The sequence below is a fragment of the Anas platyrhynchos genome, chromosome 15 (assembly GCF_047663525.1).
Source record: "Anas platyrhynchos isolate ZD024472 breed Pekin duck chromosome 15, IASCAAS_PekinDuck_T2T, whole genome shotgun sequence".
NCBI lineage: Eukaryota > Metazoa > Chordata > Aves > Anseriformes > Anatidae > Anas > Anas platyrhynchos.
In genome coordinates, this window is record NC_092601.1 from 8,860,214 (window position 1) to 8,877,855 (window position 17,642).

The 17,642-nt window shown below is 49.8% G+C and overlaps 1 protein-coding gene across 4 annotated transcripts in view; it reads left to right on the forward strand.

Moving 5' to 3' along the window:
- Window positions 1-364: 364 nt before the first annotated feature.
- The window catches only part of MGRN1 (mahogunin ring finger 1), a 49,374-nt gene continuing 32,096 nt past the window's right edge, over window positions 365-17,642 (forward strand). For 2 of the 4 annotated variants that reach the window (XM_027468754.3, XM_027468752.3), the window contains exons 1-4: window positions 365-557; window positions 4,605-4,723; window positions 6,949-7,037; window positions 11,213-11,359. In XM_027468754.3, coding sequence (XP_027324555.1) covers window positions 470-557; window positions 4,605-4,723; window positions 6,949-7,037; window positions 11,213-11,359 — 443 coding nt within the window. In that variant the 5' untranslated portion in view covers window positions 365-469. The remainder of the gene's footprint in view (window positions 558-4,604; window positions 4,724-6,948; window positions 7,038-11,212; window positions 11,360-17,642) is intronic. The other 2 variants (XM_027468755.3, XM_027468753.3) reach the window with 1 other exon arrangement.

The following is a 17,642-nucleotide window of genomic DNA, read 5'->3' on the forward strand; positions in this document are numbered from 1 at the left end:
GGTGCAGCCCTGTGCAAGATGAATCCTCATGCATCCCCTTACAGGGTGCATCCCCTTACAAGATGCATCCTGTGCAGGGTGCATCCCCTTACAGGGTGCATCCCTTTACAAGATGCATCCCGTGCAAGGTGCATCCCCGTGCATCTCCTTACAGGATCCATCTCCTTGCAGGGTGCATCCCTGTGCATCCCGTTACAGGACCCATTTCCTTGCAGGTTGCATCCCTGTGCAGAAACAGCCCCATGCATCCCCTTGCACGATGCACCCCGTGCAGGGCCCCCCCCCCGCCCCGCTCCCCGCGGAGCCCCGCCCCCTGGCGGCGCGGTGCATGCCGGGAGCTGTAGTCGCGGCGGGCAGCGGACTCGCTTTCCCGGCGTGCCCCGCGGCGCGGCGGGCAGGGGTCGGGGTACGGGTGCGCGTGCGGGCCGCTCCCCGCCGCTCCGCGCCCCCGGCCGGCCCCGCCGCCGCCATGGGCTCCCTGCTCAGCCGGCGCATCGCGGGCGTGGAGGACATCGACATCCAGGCCAACTCGGCCTACCGCTACCCGCCCAAGTCCGGTGAGCCTCGCGGCCGCGGGCACGGCGCCTGGGGGCGGCCCGGGCCCCTCAGAGCCACCCCCGCACCCCCCCCTCCGGTGCCTGGTCCCGGGGGCTGAGGCGCTGTGAGGGGCGGCGGGGCCGTGAGGGGCGGCGGGGCCGGGGGCCTCAGCTCCTGCCACGGGCAGCGCCCGGCACCCGGCAGCCGCTCAAAGGCTGCTGAGGGAGAAGTTTGGCGGGGCTGGGGGGCAGCAGGCTGGGGGGACAGCGGTGAGGTTGGGGTGTCAGTACCTGTATTGGGATGCCAGCAGTGACATTGGGGTGTCAGCACCTATATTGGGGTGTCAGCAGCAGGTTGGGGTGTCAGCAGTGATATTGGGGTGCCAGCACCGACACTGGGGTATCAGCACGTATATTGGGGTGCCAGCACCTCTGTTGGGGTGTCAGCAGCAGGTTGGGGTATTGGCACCTATATTGGGGTGTCAGCAGCAGGTTGGGGTGCCAGCACTGACACTGGGATGCCAGCACCTATATTGGGATGCCAGCAGTGACACGGGTGTCAGCAGTGATATTGGGGTGCCAGCAGTGATGTGATGGTGACCCGGTGCCTCCCCCCGTCTCCAGCCCGGCCTCGTGCGATGTTTTCCTTATTCCCATACAACAAGCTCAGCAGTTCTTCTCTCCCAGGACGGCCGCTCACTGCCCAGTGCCCGTGTTGGTGATGTGCTGCAGGCGTCCCAGGCAGGCTCAGGGAGCTGCAGAGCGCCAGCCCGAGCTCCTTTCCTCCGTCCCTCTCGGGCAGATGCGGTGTAGCCCCGCTCAGAGGCTCAGGACTTTATGCCTGTGAGATCGGGGCCGTGCGATGAGGGGAGCCCGGTTCCCCCTTCCCGTTGGGAGGAGGGGGAAAATCTTCTCGAGCAGAGCCCCGACATCCCCGTGCCTTGCCTTGTCGCAGGTTTGCAGGCAGGGAAAGGCCCTGAGCTGCCAGCTGGGCTCTGTCTGCTGTGTCCTGGGCCCTGCTAGCGAGTCCCTGACACACACTGCTTGCACCTGACTTGTGGTGACACTTGGAAAGGATGTTAGATGCAGGCTGGATTAATTATTGCTACCGTGCACGATGAACATTAAACTGCTTCTTTGAAATCCTCATCCTGGTGTTTCTGTGCTGTTGTAATTACTTGGGCCAGGATTTAACGGCGTGTTGCGTTTTAGCTGTGTGTCAGTCAGGTCCGATCTGTGTGTTCACATGCACCCAGCAGGGCTCTGTTGTCCCCCGTGCTGTCAAAAAGCCCCTTCCTTGTGAAACCAAGCAGCTATTGCTTTAGTTGATTAAAAAAATATATATATTTCCTTTAAAGGCAGTCAGGTGCTTGTTAGTTGTGGCTGAGCTTTCTGCCGCACTTGCCTGTGGGCTTCCTGACAGCCTGCTGGCTTCAGGCTGGGGCTTTCTTTCTCTTTGCTTTCCCCAGGTTTGTCTGACAAGGGGGCTGTTGGCTTCGGGAAGGGAGAAGGGCTGCTGGAGCTTGGGGTCGCTCCCTGCAGAAGAACAGGTCCTGAACGCTGCCGGGCTGGAGGGTGAAAAAATGTCCGTGGCAGATGGGGTGTGACACATTTCGGTGTGTGCTGAGGGGTTTTCCTGACCTCCTGGCACTCCCCAGGCTGCTCAAACCTCACTGGTGAGAATGCAGAGGGCAGGGAGCAACAAGCTTGCTCCTCTGCTGACATCCCGTGTCCTTTCCCTCCAAACCCAAACTGCTCTGGGCTGTCAGCAGGCGCCTGGGCGAGCTGCTGCGGCTCTGCTCGGCTGCTGGCCATGGTCCGGGTTGCTTTGGGGGACGCAGGTTTGCGTTCTGGAGCCATAAAGCCCTGTTAGGCAGGTGGAAAAGGACCCGAGCACAACGTGTGGGTATCCCGGCTGTGATCCAAGCAGCCCGAGAAGGAAGGAGCTGCTTTGGCAGGCTGCACCCGGCGCTGCCACCTCGTTGAGTCACGGCTGCTCACTGCTCTGGTGACTTTTGGCGTGGTTACGGCAGGGCCGGTCGTGCTCTGGGGCTGTGGGATCCGCCTCGGTCCGTAGGAACTGGAGTCACGGGCAGGTCGTTCAGCGGCCTCGCTGCAACCTCTGCGTGCTGTGGTAGCTGGGAATCCATCTGGGAAGATGCCGAATCCGTCTGGGAAGATGCTCTGCCTGTTCCTCCGAGGTCCTGGCTGCGGATCGTCCTCACTGCCCCTTCTGTGGCACGGGGAGACAGGGCTGCAGTTCCTGTTCCTCGCTCTGCTTCTGTGCCTGGAGCAGCAGAACGATGCGTGGTGTTGTGTGCAGCCTTGGTGCACGGTGCCCCCATCGCATTAGCAACCAGCAGCAACGCTCCGGTGTTCCCTGCAGCTCGTTCCCCAGCTCGGCTCTCGTTCCTGCAAGCTCATCTGCAGCACGGAGCGGGTGCACGTGCCCTGGAGCCGGCTGTCCCCCTCTGGAGCAGCCTCTTGCAAGAAAACTGCAGAGCGTGGCCTCGTGGGAGCAAAAAGGAGCCAGGTTGGAGCTCTCTGAAGCCGGCCTGGTTTGTTGTTTGCTGTGAGAATAAAAGCCTGCCCCCACGCTGGGCTCGGTGCTGAGCAGTGTGCTCAGCTGGGTGCCTTGGAGGAGCCTGGGGTCCAGTTTTGTTTGCGTGAGACCAGTTCCTGAGCCAGACTTGGCCATTCTGGATGCTCGGTATTTTTATTTTATTTTATTTTTTCCCCAGACACTGTCGGGTTTCCCCCTGCAGCATTATCTCTTGCAGCTACCACTTGTACCTCACCAGCCTTAGCAGCGTCCCCCGTTCTTGTTCTTTTCCCTGATATTCTCCCGAGTTTTGTGCCAACCTTCTCCAGGGAAGGGAAGTTTCGGGCAGAGTTTAAGCTGAAGGAAGGGCACGGTTTTCTCTTTGCTCTGTCTTTTGTTTCTCGTTCCCCCCAGCTGGTGTAATTCGTTCCTCGTACGCACGTGGCTGCTGTTTGCTGGTGGCTTTCTGGCCGTAGTGGTTCTGTGCAGGGTTAATCCCCAGATCTTTTCCTGAGGTTTCTCAGTCCTTGGTGTGACGTTTCCACAAGAGCTTTCCTAAAGCATTTCATCGCCAGCTTGGGCAAAGTCTCAGCTGCTGGTGGCAGTAGGCGAGAGGAGCAGCCTGGGGACGTGGAAGGCACAGGAAAGCCCCACAAAATTTCATTTGCCAAGTACCAAACGCACCCACGTGTGAGGAGGGAGCTGACTCCGACCCCTGCTAACCAGCTGCTGCGATTCGGAGGCATCCTGCACGAGCGTTGTCTTCACGGTCGATCAGATGAGCTGCTCCAAAACACAATCCTCCTTGACCCATGTAAAATGTGAAATTAATTCCTAACGCCCAGCGTTCGTCACGCTGTTCTGAGCCTTAGTCTCAGCATAACCCACGGCGGTGTGTCCTGTGTCGAGCTAGCTGTGCTAGGAGCCTGCAGCTTGGATTATTTTTAATTTGTTGCTTCTAGGAGGGTTGGGAAAAGGTTGTCTGTCACCTGGAGCACCTACGTGTCCTGATGTGGATTCGAGGCAGGTTCTGGACCGATGCTGAGGTCGGTGGTGGTATCTGGGAAGAGCGATGTGCTTCTGCACCGCAGACAGCTGGGTGCTCGTCAGCTGAGCTCAGCAGTAGGGAGCACTCATCGGTAAAGCGCTGCCATCTGTGCAGAGGAAGAAAAGGCTTTCTCGAAGCATAAAGGAGAAAAAAAAAAAGCCTTAATGGCAAAAACAGACCCATTCATGAAAGCCCTTCCATTTCGGAGTAAATTACGCTTGCTCCTAGCTAAAGGGGTTGCAGATCCTTCTGTAATGCCCCCGTAACCGTTCGGATGATTCCTTGCTGCTGCTGTGACTCGTTTTAAAACAAATGTGCTCTCTGTGCATTGCACCTAGGGAAGTGAATGCATGTTTGGCTCAATCCTTAACCCTCCCCTCCCCCAAAAAAACAACCAACCAAACAAAAACCCTTCAGGGAAAATCATAAGGTCCAAGCCCTTCTGTTCCCTGGTGTTTATTATTTTTTTTTTTTCTAGGAAACTACTTTGCAAGTCACTTCTTTATGGGAGGCGAGAAGTTTGACACCCCTCACCCCGAGGGCTACCTTTTTGGCGAGAACATGGATCTAAACTTCCTTGGGAACAGACCCGTTCAGGCAAGTTCCTGCATTCTGTCCATGTTACACTTTTCTGCTCACAAAGCCTCTTCTTCCGATTTCCCAGTTGGAACGTGGAGGTATTTTGGGGTTCGCAGATGTCTTATGAGACTGGAAAAAACTGCCTGCTCCAGTGATTCGCTTGTTTTGTGGGAGCAGGCAATAGCGTCGCGAGGGGCAGGTAGGGATTTTATGCAAGGGTCATGTTTGAGGTTTCTCTTGCATCTCAGAATTGCTTAAAAACAAAAGGTGACCGAGTAGGAGCCATTTGGAGATGTTTTCAGAGTCCCAGAGAGAAAAGGGGAAAAAGCTGCTTGCTTTGCCAGCTGTTGTCCTAGAAGTTTCTGCAGCTTCAAAACATGAAAAAGAAAAAAATGATGTAATGGCTCTCATCTTCACAAAAGCTGTGAATATTGGTTAATTTATGCTCGTAGAGCTCAGAGGGAGTTTAGTCTCATCCTGCTTTACAGCTGCGGGAAACTGAGGCAGGATGCCTTGATGTTTGGAATTTGTACCGGGGATGAGCACGTTCTCCCTTCTGAGTTACCCAAGGGCTGTGCCCTTGGTCTTCTCTTCTCAAGACCGGGGTTATTTCAGAGGGCTCCTCAGGGGAGGACAAGTGAGAATGCAGAGCCCCTGTTTAAGCAGGAAGTGCAGGTGAGCAGCAGAACTAGGAAGGAGGGACTTCACGTGGGAATTCTTCTGTGCTAACAGTGCTGTGCAGGCGTGGGGGTGCTCGCCAAACACCCTGTGCTGTCTGCGTGCAGGGCAGTGATTAAAAGCTGACCGCTTTCCCTTTGCCCTGTGACTGCCAGTGAAAGCAGAAGACACAGCTCAGTTCAATATCCCCTGTGCCTGTGGCTGTAGGGACTAACCTGGGAGTCTCAGAGTTCAGTTATCTGCATGTCTCAGCCTGGGTTTCCTTGCCGACATCCTTGCTCTGAATTTCATCATTTCTTCACAGGGGAGTGGGTGAGAGTACTACTGACACAGTGGGACCTTTGCCAAATAGGCTTAAGAGAGGGAGGCTGTTGTGGTGTGTAGTTTGCCTGTGTGAAGTTAATGCCCTTTGGCAGCTCTGATTAATCTTCAAGAGAAGACACTCGAACAGGCAGCAGCAAAGCTGCTTTGTGGAATTGGGCCAATTTCTCTTTTTTTTGAATAACTGAGGTCTTGACTGCTCTGCGTGCAGCAGTGCTGCTGACCACAGCGTTGAGCAGTCAGGTTGCAAAGAAAGTGAAAGGCAACCCTGGCAATTCTCTGCTGCTTGTGGCTGTGCCGTGGGACCTTCTGTGGCATTCTCATGTTGGTCAGAAACCAGCACGTTTTCTTTCAGGCTCTGGTTCTCATCCCACTGATCTGTTTTTGAGCCCTGAGTGGACAGTGCTGCAGGGCTGTGTCCTGGAGAGCTGTGTGTTCGAGGGACCACAACCCTCATGCAGCTGCTGGTTACGTCCAGAGTAACCTCCAGCCTGAAAGCCCATCCCAGAGCCCCGTCTTGTTGCATTTCCAGTCTGAGCACCTGCCAGGTTTGGCAGCTGGGTGAGCACACGTTTCTGCCTCAGCCTGCCCCGAGCAGGCAGGAGGCACAGCTGTAAGGGTGGTGGGCCCCACAGCACGCAGCTCACCTCCGTGGGGGTCCTGTGACCAGCGTGGAGAATTCCAGCCCGAAGCCAGGTCCTCCTGTATTTAAAGAGAAGGTCTCTTGACTGTGAACTAGACTGAGACCCCTGTTCCTGTCTCTCTCTCTTTTTTTTTCCCCCGGAACATTTGCCTCATTGTTTCAGAATAAAAGAGCTCTCCCTGGTAATCCAGAGCTTCTGCATGCTGATTAGCAGCCACGTCACTGTTTGCATGCTGTGACACACGTGAAAGCTGCATTTCTGCTGCTCAAGCTGGAGGTCATTTCTTTAGTGGAAATAAAAGCTAAATAAAAGCTCGTGAGAGCAAGGCTTTCTACACTGCAAACTCAGAGTGCAGAAAAAGAGCCTGTGAAAGCCCCTTGTACTCCTGGTTTGAACTACTGCTGGGCCAGGGCACGATTTTCACTCAGAAACAGGCTTTATTTATCCGTAAATATAATTCTCTGTTACTGTTCCTTGTGGCTGCTGTTGTACTGAGCACACTTCGAGGTGTTCCTTGATTGGGGTAAATTGTTTGTCAGGTAGCATGCTGCTACCTTCAATTGTGCAATAATAAGGCAATTATTTGCATTTTTATTTCAGTTTCCCTATGTAACTCCAGCTCCACATGAGCCTGTGAAGACGCTGAGAAGTTTGGTGAATATCCGCAAGGACTCTCTCCGTCTCGTGAGGTACTGTTCCTGCCTGAACTCTTTGTTTCATTTAACCCAGCGATTGGTGTCTGGGGTTTGATAAGGTTTTGAACAAATAGCTGGATCCCAAGTCTTTGTTTCATCAGAGCTTTCATGTAGTTCACATGCTCCTTATCCCTGGACTTAAGTAATCTGTATTTCTAGAGAGAACCAGTGCCTGGTTTCTGTCTACAGGAGAAACTGGAGTGGTAAACAAAACCTTGATTTTTGCCTGGAATCATTAGCACAAATGGAAGATATTAGTCAGGTCAATAAACCGTGCAGACAGATTCCATTCTGCATTGTTGTGCAAGCCAGCAAGTCGTTGTTTCTGGTGCAAGTCACTGGCTGGGGAGACTGATTGGTCTTGAGTGAAACTTCCTCAGGTTTCTTCTGCTGCCAGGATAAAGTTTGGTGGGAGCGTTATGTGCTTGTTTAAATGGCTTGTGTCCCATTAGCAGGTCTGGGTAATCTCTGAGATCTGTTACCTTTCACTGTGTAACGCTGAGATCTAAAGCAGCACCAGCAGAAATGTGAATTTGGGTTAAGTGCAATGGCTGACACAGCCCTTGGGCTGCCCGCTTCCAAACATATGGCTGAGGAGCTGGGGCCCAGCACACAGCGCTTTGTTTTGGTCGGGGCGGCTGGGCAGGTGGCCAGCCAAAGCATTTCTCAACGGCCCTCGAGTCGCTCTGAATTCTGTGTTACGGGCGCAGGGCTGGAGTACTGGCAGGGGGCCAGCTTCAGCTCTCAGCCAAGGTGATTCGGAGAGCGTGGCACAATGTGAGTAATCTGAGTCATAACAATGCAAAACACGAGTTTGTTTTTATCTTTTTTTTAAATACCAGTGGTTTCAAAACTGATTGAGCAGGAAAAGAAGGCAGGATGTCTGAAGAAGTAACCACCGATGAACTGCTCCGAATGCTATCCAGCTTTTTCAGCTAAAGGGTGGGAAGTGCTTCTCTAGACAAGTCTCCCTTTCCTCCCAGGACTTGCTGTGGAAAGGGCGTTTCGTTCTCCTTGCAAACGTCCGCACACACGGCACAACATCTGCTGGGAGCCGAGGGGAACGTGGCTTTTTTCAAAGGGAGAGGATTTGCTGTGAGTGGAGGAGCTGGGTGGGTGTAGTACAAGCAGTTCTGTCGCTTTGCTTTCTGTGAGTTCACGTCCTGCCCTCCCAAGCAGAGCTGTAGCTCCTGGGCTGTTTGGAATGTGATGTCCAGGTGCCTTGGCAGTGTCTTTGCCCTGACAGGGTTTGCATCCCTGCAGTTCCCAGTACTGTTGATGCTTTCTTTGCCTCGTGGGCTCTCACAGGCTCTTGTGCTGCTGCGTTAGTGCTGACGACAGCACCACCACCGTTATTCTATTTAATTTTATAACAATGTAGACCCAGAATAGGATTTTAATTGCCAATTCCCAAGGGCACACTCCATCTTGTGCTTTTCCACAGATCTGGACTGGAGACTTTTCCTTTTTCCCTCTGTACATGTAAAGGCACTTTGTGCCCTCTCCACCTGGATTTATAGGCAAGCAGTGGTTAAACCTTGGAGATTCTTTCCAGAATCAGTTAAATTTTCACTTCCTTCACCAAATAAAGTAATGCTGAGCTGAGGGTTTAGGTACCAGGTAGATTTTGATGGTTTATCAAGCCATTTGATCCTTGCAAGCCATTAGGTTCTGTGTGTTTAACTGAAAATCCGTTGATCATGTCTGAACAGGGTGTTGATCCATAATTTGGAGTACAGAGCCTTGTAGAGGAACGTGAGGAAATTCTCACCCTGGCTTTCTGCCCTGCTCTGACCAGACAAAATCCTGGGCCTTGCCAAATCCTGAATATTTGAAACAGCTTTGGAGAGAAGCAAAAATCCTGTGGATATTGGTGTCAAAGTTCTGAGTCTTTGATGCCTCGTGTGAGTGCTTAACTTCCAGCAGGATGAGGCTCTGGGAGCCTCAGAGGAGGGTAGCACGAGTTTTGCCGTTAACCACTGGCAGTAAAAGATAGTCTCGTGTCTGTCTCGTGCCCCTCTTGGTCCTGGCTTGAAGGCTGTGGAGGCACTTCCAGTTGCAGGAGGGTCAGCTCACGAGGCAGTGTGTTTCCAGGAGCAGTTGCACCCTCACTCACACACTTCTTCAGCGTGGTCTTTGGACTTGGAGTAGATCATCATGGCACAGCAATGAGTGCTCACAGAGATGGCAGCCAGTTCTTCCTTCATCTGGTGATTGCCCTGAGACTGATGTAATCCATTTATCCACACATCTCATCTCATCTGTATCTTATGCCTTCCTGCCCACGTGTGCAATGAGAAAAGGTCTGTGAGCTAACTCTCATCAGTGGCTGCCTGGAACAGCTGCTGGTTCTCCCCTACTCTACTTCTTCTGGAAGAACAGGCAAGTGTCTGTTAGCCTGGAGATCTGCTCTTCTTGCCCTTTGCTGCCTACCTTGGATCAGAGGAGGGCAGTGGAGAAAGGTGATTTGCAGCTTGTGCTGCTGCTTTCTCTGGCCACGTGCATCGCTCGTGAGTGGTTTGTTGCCTTCTGTCGTCTTGGGCTGATCCATCACAAAATGCTGAAGCTACACTCCGTGTTTTCTATGAAAACCTGCACTGCTGGCTAGAGTGTTTCTTGTGTACATCCTTGAAGTGCCACGATTTTACTCTCTGAATGCTGCTTGCTTCTGTGAAAATGATCTTCTTCTATAACTGGCTGTTGTATCTTGGCTGCTGCAGGTGTTTAGACTACCGGTTCTTGGGTTTTGTCTTTTTTTATACTAGCATGTTGGGTGTATTCTAGCTTGATTTACTGTTCGACGTAGGTGAATGTCTGGCAAAAGTCTTGTTTTGAGCTCTCCAACTCCTTCAGACAGGAATGCAAGTGTATGCCATAGAGATACTGCTTCATTGAGGTCACGTTGTTACAAGTGTTTACGTAAGGTATTTGATTATGTGGCTCTTAAACTTTATTTTGCACTTTCTGTATTAATTTGCTGGAGCTGAACATTTCATTCTTGTTCAGCACATTAAGTAAAAGTCATGCTGGAACTCTCTTAATTAGGCAGCGGTTATTACATCTCGGTGAACTTGGTAAGTACGGACTCCCTTGACAATTTTTAGATTGAATTATGGAGGTATGCCTAGCCCATTTCTGGCTCTTTTCATCAGTGCAGCATGTTCATGGAGGCCCTTTAATGAAGGGAGAGGCTGCCTGATACCGGGAAGTCAGGGATGGTGCCAAGCTTCTGAATAGCTCAGCTGCCTGGCGTAGACCCAGGCATCCTGGCAGCGAAGCTGCCTCTGATGGACAGTGGGGCTGGGCAACAAAGCAGTGTTGTTGTACGCTCCTCAAAGCCAGCCGGCTGCATCCACCATTCCTACACAGCACACGAACAAACCATGGTACCTGAAGTTGTAGGGTTACGGTGGGATTTGAACTTACCTTTAAGAATCTGCTCCTGCTCTGCCAGTGAATCACATCCTCCCCTGTCACTTGGTGCTCAGGGGCAGGGGAGCTCTCCACATGGTACGTGGCATTTGCTGCTTGTTCCAGGGTCTGTTGGTCTCCCTGGCCATTGGCACGCCATAGCTCACTGCTCATCCATGCCATACCTCGCTGCCCTGGAGCCTGTGTGCTTCACACCACCTGTTTTACCGGGGCAGGAAGGAGGAGTAATCTGTGGTGGTGATCAGCCGCCGCACAGTTGGATCCAGCTGTCCGGTAGCCCAAATCCAAGTTCTGACTCCCCTTACGTTTATTGAAATACCTTGTAAACTCATTTTTGAATTGGTTATCCTGCATCAGTTTTGCAGTTGAATGTTTAATTTTTATTTCTTTAATAAATGTATGTAAGCTTCAGTCATGAACGTTTCTTCTCCTGACATTTGATGATCAGTAGGTCACCTTGGCTCTTTCTACGGCTGTAAGACTGGGAAGATCCCTGAACATCATCTCTGTGTAATTCACTTTGGACAAATAACTTACTACCTGTCATAATAACTTTGGACAAATCTCGGAAGAGGTTTCCTCAGAGGAAAGAATGGAAATCTCCTGGGCATTGTGGAAGCCTGCGATGCCTTGTCTGCCCAGGACACCTCGATTGGAGTACTTTTGCCCTGATTTTCAGAGTGAACATTGTCACTAATGAATGCCTCATGTTTGAATCCTCTGGTGTTGTCTTTCAGGTATAAAGATGATGTTGACAGTCCTACTGAGGAGAACGGGAAGCAGAAAGTCCTGTACAGCCTGGAGTTCACGTTCGATGCGGATGCCCGTGTTGCCATCACAATCTACTGCCAGGCTACGGAGGAGTTTGTCGGTGGCATGGCCGTGTAAGTCCTGGGCTTGGCATGTGGAGGGGTACAGGAGCTCTTGAGCGATAAGCATGTCTAACATCTCTTGTTAATCACCATCGAGACAATGCTGCCACAGGTGAAATCTCAGTTTTGTTTGATATATTCTGATAGCTTTGAATATTGCTTTCACTTCCTTCCCCCCACATAGCCAATTTCCTCTCTTGTTCCCTTTTTGGTTCATCTTTTGTGTGTGGGGAAACCATTTTGTGTGCAACAAAGGAGAGGAACTCATGGCTGTATGCTTTGTAAGCAAGATGATTTATGAAATTCAAACAAACATTGTTTCCCCTCAAATGCTACCTGATTTTTCCACATCACCCAGGTCACTGGGTTTTTGTGTTCCCTGTGATGGGAGCATCTTGGCCACCAAAGAGAAGTTCAGTCTGACGTTTACATAGTTAGTTTGTGTGCAACTGAGGCCCACCTAAATCCCCTTCTGGCGTGAATGACCACCTCAGAAGAGGCTATTGAGAGATGGCTGTTAGGAGGATTTACTGTCCAGCAGCCCTGTCTGTGTGTTTCCTCCTAGGTACAGACTGTTTTGGGTAGCTGTATAAAGAACAGTCCAAATGTGGTCAGTAGAGTCTTCCTCATATATTTAATTCTAGTAATGCATCTGTACAAATTTTCCAGCCTTTTTCTCTAAATCACCAGATTTAAACCCTTCCAATCGACACTGTATCCAGTAAGAATACAAAGTTTCCCCTCTGTATTAAGGGTTAGGGTGGCTGAAACTTACTCTTATGTGTGGTAGGTATCCTTGAGCTGCTGGTACATCATTGCAGGCTTCCAATAACCATAGGACTAAAGAATTCTTCTTGTTCTATGGGTAAAGGAAGATTCAGGCTGCAGAAGCTCTTGGCTTCTTCTAGTAGAGGCTTTTGGCTGATCAGCAGCTCTGTGCACGCAGTGCTGACGGCTTCTGCAGTTGTGCTCTTCATTTGGGGGTAAGGTGAAGTTTTATTTGAGTGATTTTCAGAGGTTTCAGTGGGGAGAAATGTATGAAGTCCATAAAATGGCTTGTATGCTTTATGCAAAGTATAAACAGCCCACTGTTGATCAATGAGAAAATAGTTTTAGAAGTGAGACAAGCTCAGTGCTCCCACCCAGATGTGCATTCCTCCAAACTAGAGGATATCCTGATCGAGGATTTTTAGACCCCTCTCTTCTGTTTGAGCGTGTGGCTGCCTTTATTTTGGGGAAGGTAGTGAATTAGCTCTTTCTAAGTGCTTGAAAAATATCTTTCACCAAACTCGGAAAACCTTTTCTGTTTAGATCCAGATTTTCTTGAGCAGAGCTGAATGCAGCATCAGCATCATGCATGGGTGCCTTAGAAATCCTGATAAAGTTTCCATGTTCTGTTTCTTAGGTCCTTAGGTTTCCTGTGAATTTAGTGCTAGTGAAGTGTTGGAATGGCAGCCTTGGAGATTGAAGTCCTCTTTTCCTAATACAGGTACAACATGGACAGGCGACCAGTTTCCCTTGTGCTGCCCTGCAGAGCATTCCTTGTGCTTTGAAATAAGAAAGGAACCATCTGTGGGCTAGTGGGGAGAGCTGAGGGCCTCTGTGGCCAGGGTGGATGCATTTATGTTGTCAAACTTCAGGCATGGCTTAAGTGATCTAAAACAAGACTTGCTGGTTTATTTCAATCTTGTTTTGCATACTCATTTGTTAGTTTATCCCAAATGAAAATTTGGTTGGCACTGGTTGGTAACAACGAAACATTTCCATTTACAACTCAGTGTAAGCTTCAGATCAAACTTTGTACTATGTTTTGTGAAGACTGTAAGTCTAGAAAGAATATGCATATAGTTTTGAATTTATTCTTTCAGATTCTTAGTTTTACATTTTCTTGTGTTAAAATGTTATTCTGAAAGAAAATGTGTTTTTTTCATTTTGTTTTTTAACCAAGCCGTGCTGGGGTGGAAAGTACAAGTTTATCACCCAAGACCAGCACTTTAACATTCTTATTGGTTTAACTGCTCTGCATAGGACTTTTTAAAAGCTATTAAGACACGTTTTGCCTTTAATAATAGCTGTAATACTTCCATTAAGCTATTATTGTATAGAACTAATTGTTTCTGGACTGTGTTTTCACTTCTGTAATTAGTAGCTCTCTCCTCTCAGAACTCTATTGGTTAATTGGAGGTTGAAAACACAGTTTCTGGTTCACTTAAGAATGTGTTTTACTGAAATTTCGTACCATGCACTAAGCTAGTGGCTGCCCCCAGTTCTGTTGTCTGTTCTTTAAACCTTATGCAGCAAACATAGCTGTAAATTTAATTCCTGGATGGAGTTTCTGGAAGTTAACATAACTGTCAACTTCAGAGAAAAATGTTTTTGAAAACACAAAGTTTCTAATCCACCCTGTCCATGGTTCACCAGAAGGCGGATCTCTGTTCAGATGATGGAGGAGAAGCCTTTGTTCATGAACCCTGCCCACCTCTGCACGAAACCAGGATCAGTGGTCGGACGTCGTTCCTTGCTAACTAAACGGGGCTAACGATGCTGAGCTGCCCTGTTAGTGCACAAAACCCTTATGTTGGAAGTCAGGGCACTTGGATTTCCCTCTTGCTTCCACTGCTGGCCTTTTATTTAATAAGCTATACTTTAATTTCCCCATCGTGCAGGAGTAATGAACTGTCTGTGTCTGCTCTGGAGTTCTTGGATGATAAATGTTACATAAGAATGGGGCGTGGGGGGCTGCACCAGAAGCCAGTGAACTTTTTGGAAGGCATGATCCTGATTTCATGCAGATGTGTAGGTAATAAGGGCTGGGGGAAGTGAGATACAAAGACTTTATAAGCTGCTTTAATTCAACCCAGGCTATTTTTCCATGTGGAAGTGGCTCATGAAGCACGTCTTGGGGCTAGTGCAGCTGCCCGAAGTAGGCATCTCTGCTTCTCTGGATTTGCTGGCTGCTAGTAAAAAAAAAAAATCCTTTTGAAGCTCTGATTTCAGCTTTGCAAAGCAATTCTGAAAGGGCAGTGCTATAATTACCTTGATTTATTATTTTCAAGTTCTAGTGGAAAAAAAAATCGGGCTGCATTCTTCGAGCTCTAAGTGCATTTTTAGTGCATTAATGGGAATGCAGCTTCCCCTGTGTGGGGTGGTAGTTTTCCCTTTTTCTCCATTTACTTTGGTGCTAACACCTATGTTTAAAGAACAAGCACGTGAGAAAGCTGCACTGTGTATAAATTCTAAACTTTATTGCTGTGTCCAGTGCTTGTGAAGAAGATTCTCTTTAACAAAACTTTTTTTTTTTCCACTTTCCTGAATTGATGCTAATTCCTAAAATGGGAGAAACTTTCTGGACCATTGTCTAAAGCAGAAATTTCCTCCTAGTCCCTGGCCTGCAGCATGGCTCCTTAGAAGTGCTAAACGAGTTATTCTTGCTTCTCTGCTGGAAGAACTGCTGAACCTGATAGCATCCGGGATCCTGATAGCATCAGCGCTCCTGCTCCTGTGAAGCTCCTGCTGGGAACATTGTTGTGTTCATGCAATTTGGCGTGGGAGGAGGGCTGGGAGGGGAGGTGGCTCTGGTGAGCAGGGGCACTGCTTGCTGTAAAGCCTCTGCTCATCTTGGAGCCACGGCACCTGCATTGCCTGCGTTTTGTAGGCCTGCCTTTATGATTAGCTAGCCGTGACCAGAGGGAAGTGTTTCTGCAATCCAGGAAGCTTCCTCCTAAAATCGCTTGGGCTCCGTTTAAAAGCTTCTGGCTTTCTCAGTATGGGCCTGTGCTGCCTGTACTGACCTGTCTCACAGAGCATTCAGCAGACTCTCCTGGAGATGTGTTCAGCTACGCCGTTTCCCAGCCAAGATCTTGGTACCATGTAGCTCCCAACCACTGTCCTCTTGTCCTGAACGGCTGAACTCCGAATTTCACAGGGAGCTGGAACTCCGAATTTCACAGTGTGCGTGCAGGAGCTAGGCAAAGGGTGACCAGGGTGGGCTAAAAGGTGTGAGAATCTCTGTCATAGCGCAGGGGAGGCATGAGCATGCAGGTGTGGAAGCTGCGTATCAGCTGCTTGCTAAGCCTGTAGTTTCCCTCAGATAAATGAGAGGAGGCTCTATGGCATTGTCCTTGCAGGGCTAACTACTTCTCGGCAGTTCCTAGAGAACAGTTAGTTGGAGGAATTCCCCATCACAGCCTGCCTTTCCCTGCAGTGAATGATTCACGTGTTCATGCCCTCAGATTGGTTTTAGGAGACAGGTATGTTTTTTGGAGCGGGCTACAGAGGTGTTCATATTCTTTTTGTTTGTGCTCGCTGAACTCATCCTTTCCTTTCTGGCAGCAGCCCCGATGTGCACACTGTTAGGCTGTTCCTGGGAGAGCCCCCAGGAATTTTCCAGCTGTAGGTATCCTGCTGACTAGCAGGAAGGATTGTGCAGTTAAAACATGACAGCAGTGGTTGTTTCCTCAGGGGAAGAAGTCAAACCAGCCCCGTAGCTGGAAGCACTTAAAACAGCCAGCTCTGAAGACGTGAACCATCCAGGCAGATCAGGAGCTGATGATAAATATGATGTGAGAGATCTGAGTTTTGCAGTCCATTCTTATGACAAAGAGTTTCCTCTTTGGACAGAAAAGATACTCTTTCATGTCCTAATAATATTGCCAAACTCTGTTTCTTCATTATAGAGAGACAACGCAATGAAAACAGTCCAGTTTAGCTCTGTCAGTCCTTGCCCTTTTTAAGGACCGTGCTGTTTGTGTTGCTGATACACAAATGGGTGTACTGGAATTTTTAAAACCCATTTCCTTGTTTATTTTGCAATGCCTGCTACACATTACAAACATCCTACCACAGTCTTTCAAGCTGACAGTGGACATGACACTGCAATAGATCATGTATTTCGTCTGCGTGTGGAGGTTTGAATAGTTGGTTCACAAAATGAAATCCGAGTGAAATGTGTAGCTCAGCGCATGGCTGTTTTCACTAAAGCTTGTGTAGGAGAGACAGCGGCACTCGTATTCCTTTGGTTATTTAACAGCCTCTGTCTATTCAGGGCCTTTGAAAGGTGCTCTTGCTGTTTTTGGCCGGTGACTGTGGTGATTAATATGAATTCTTTGTGCAGAGAGATTTCTTCTGTGTGAAGAAATCAGAGGCAAGTGCTGTGTTCTGCTAGGCACAAGCCTTTACAGCCAAAGCCTGCTTTGATCCATGCAGACACCAGTCCCCAAGGGACCGTGGTGTACAAAGTTCACATGTTGGAAAGCTGAATTCTATAGATTTCATTGAACAGACAAACCCGCTGTCTTTAATAAGAGTTCTGGCCTTTGTGCCTCCCTCTGTAGCTGTTGTGTAAGTACCAGCTTTGAAGCCCGCTTCGAGTCGTGAGAGCAGCTCTCCCTGCAGTAAGCTCAGCAGCTGAAGCTAGATGTCTGCAGGTGCTGGAGCAGGATGTGGATGGCGAGGTTTCAGTTGCACGGTAAGGTGTTTGTTTCCTCCTGGCCTGGAGTGGAAGTGTAGTCCTGGGTGGAGGTGGGGAGGAGGGGAGAGCTCGTGTGGCAGTGCCTGTAGCACGCCAGCTGAGCACCTGATTAACTTCCAAACTGCGTGGGAGCTCCTTTGGGCTGGATCTTGCCTAACTCTGACTGAGACCTGGGTCTGTGGCCTTCTTACATTTTGTTAGTGTTTGTTTTATCAATAAAAAATCCCTTTGTGTTATTCGGGACGCTTGTTCAGCTTCCTTGTTCCCTGAAAGCTGACCTGTCAGATCCTGTCCTGAAACGGGAGATGTGCAGGTGGAAGAGAGAGGCACCAATGTGCTTGCTCCACATCAACTCCTGGCTCCTTTGAACATCAGCAAGACATGACCGGCTCCCTCCTCATCACTTGTAAGAGGACCTGGAGCCTGCCAGGCAGCCACAGCCTGCAGCCGTGGAAGAGCTGGGTCCTGAGTTCCTTCTAAAGCTCCTGTGCAGCTCCTCAGTAACTCTGATTTGTCTTCAGTTCTCTGCAAACTGCCAAGCAACATGCAGAGCTGTGCTGAAGGAAGAGAACTGTCCTCTCGTTGAGAGGCTCCTCCAAGTGCAGGCTATCTCACAGCTGTTAGTAACCAGAAATAATACCTTGGGGCCACGGTGCTACTTGCATCCTGCTGTTCCTTGTATGCTTTCCTCTGAGGAAAGGGGACTGGACAGCGCTGTGTGCGACTCAGGCAAGTTGGCCAGGGTCCTTGCTCGGTGCTTCTCAGTCCACAGTTCTGGCACACTCCTAGCAGGAACCATCTTTTTGTGCTTCCAGTGAGCGTGTG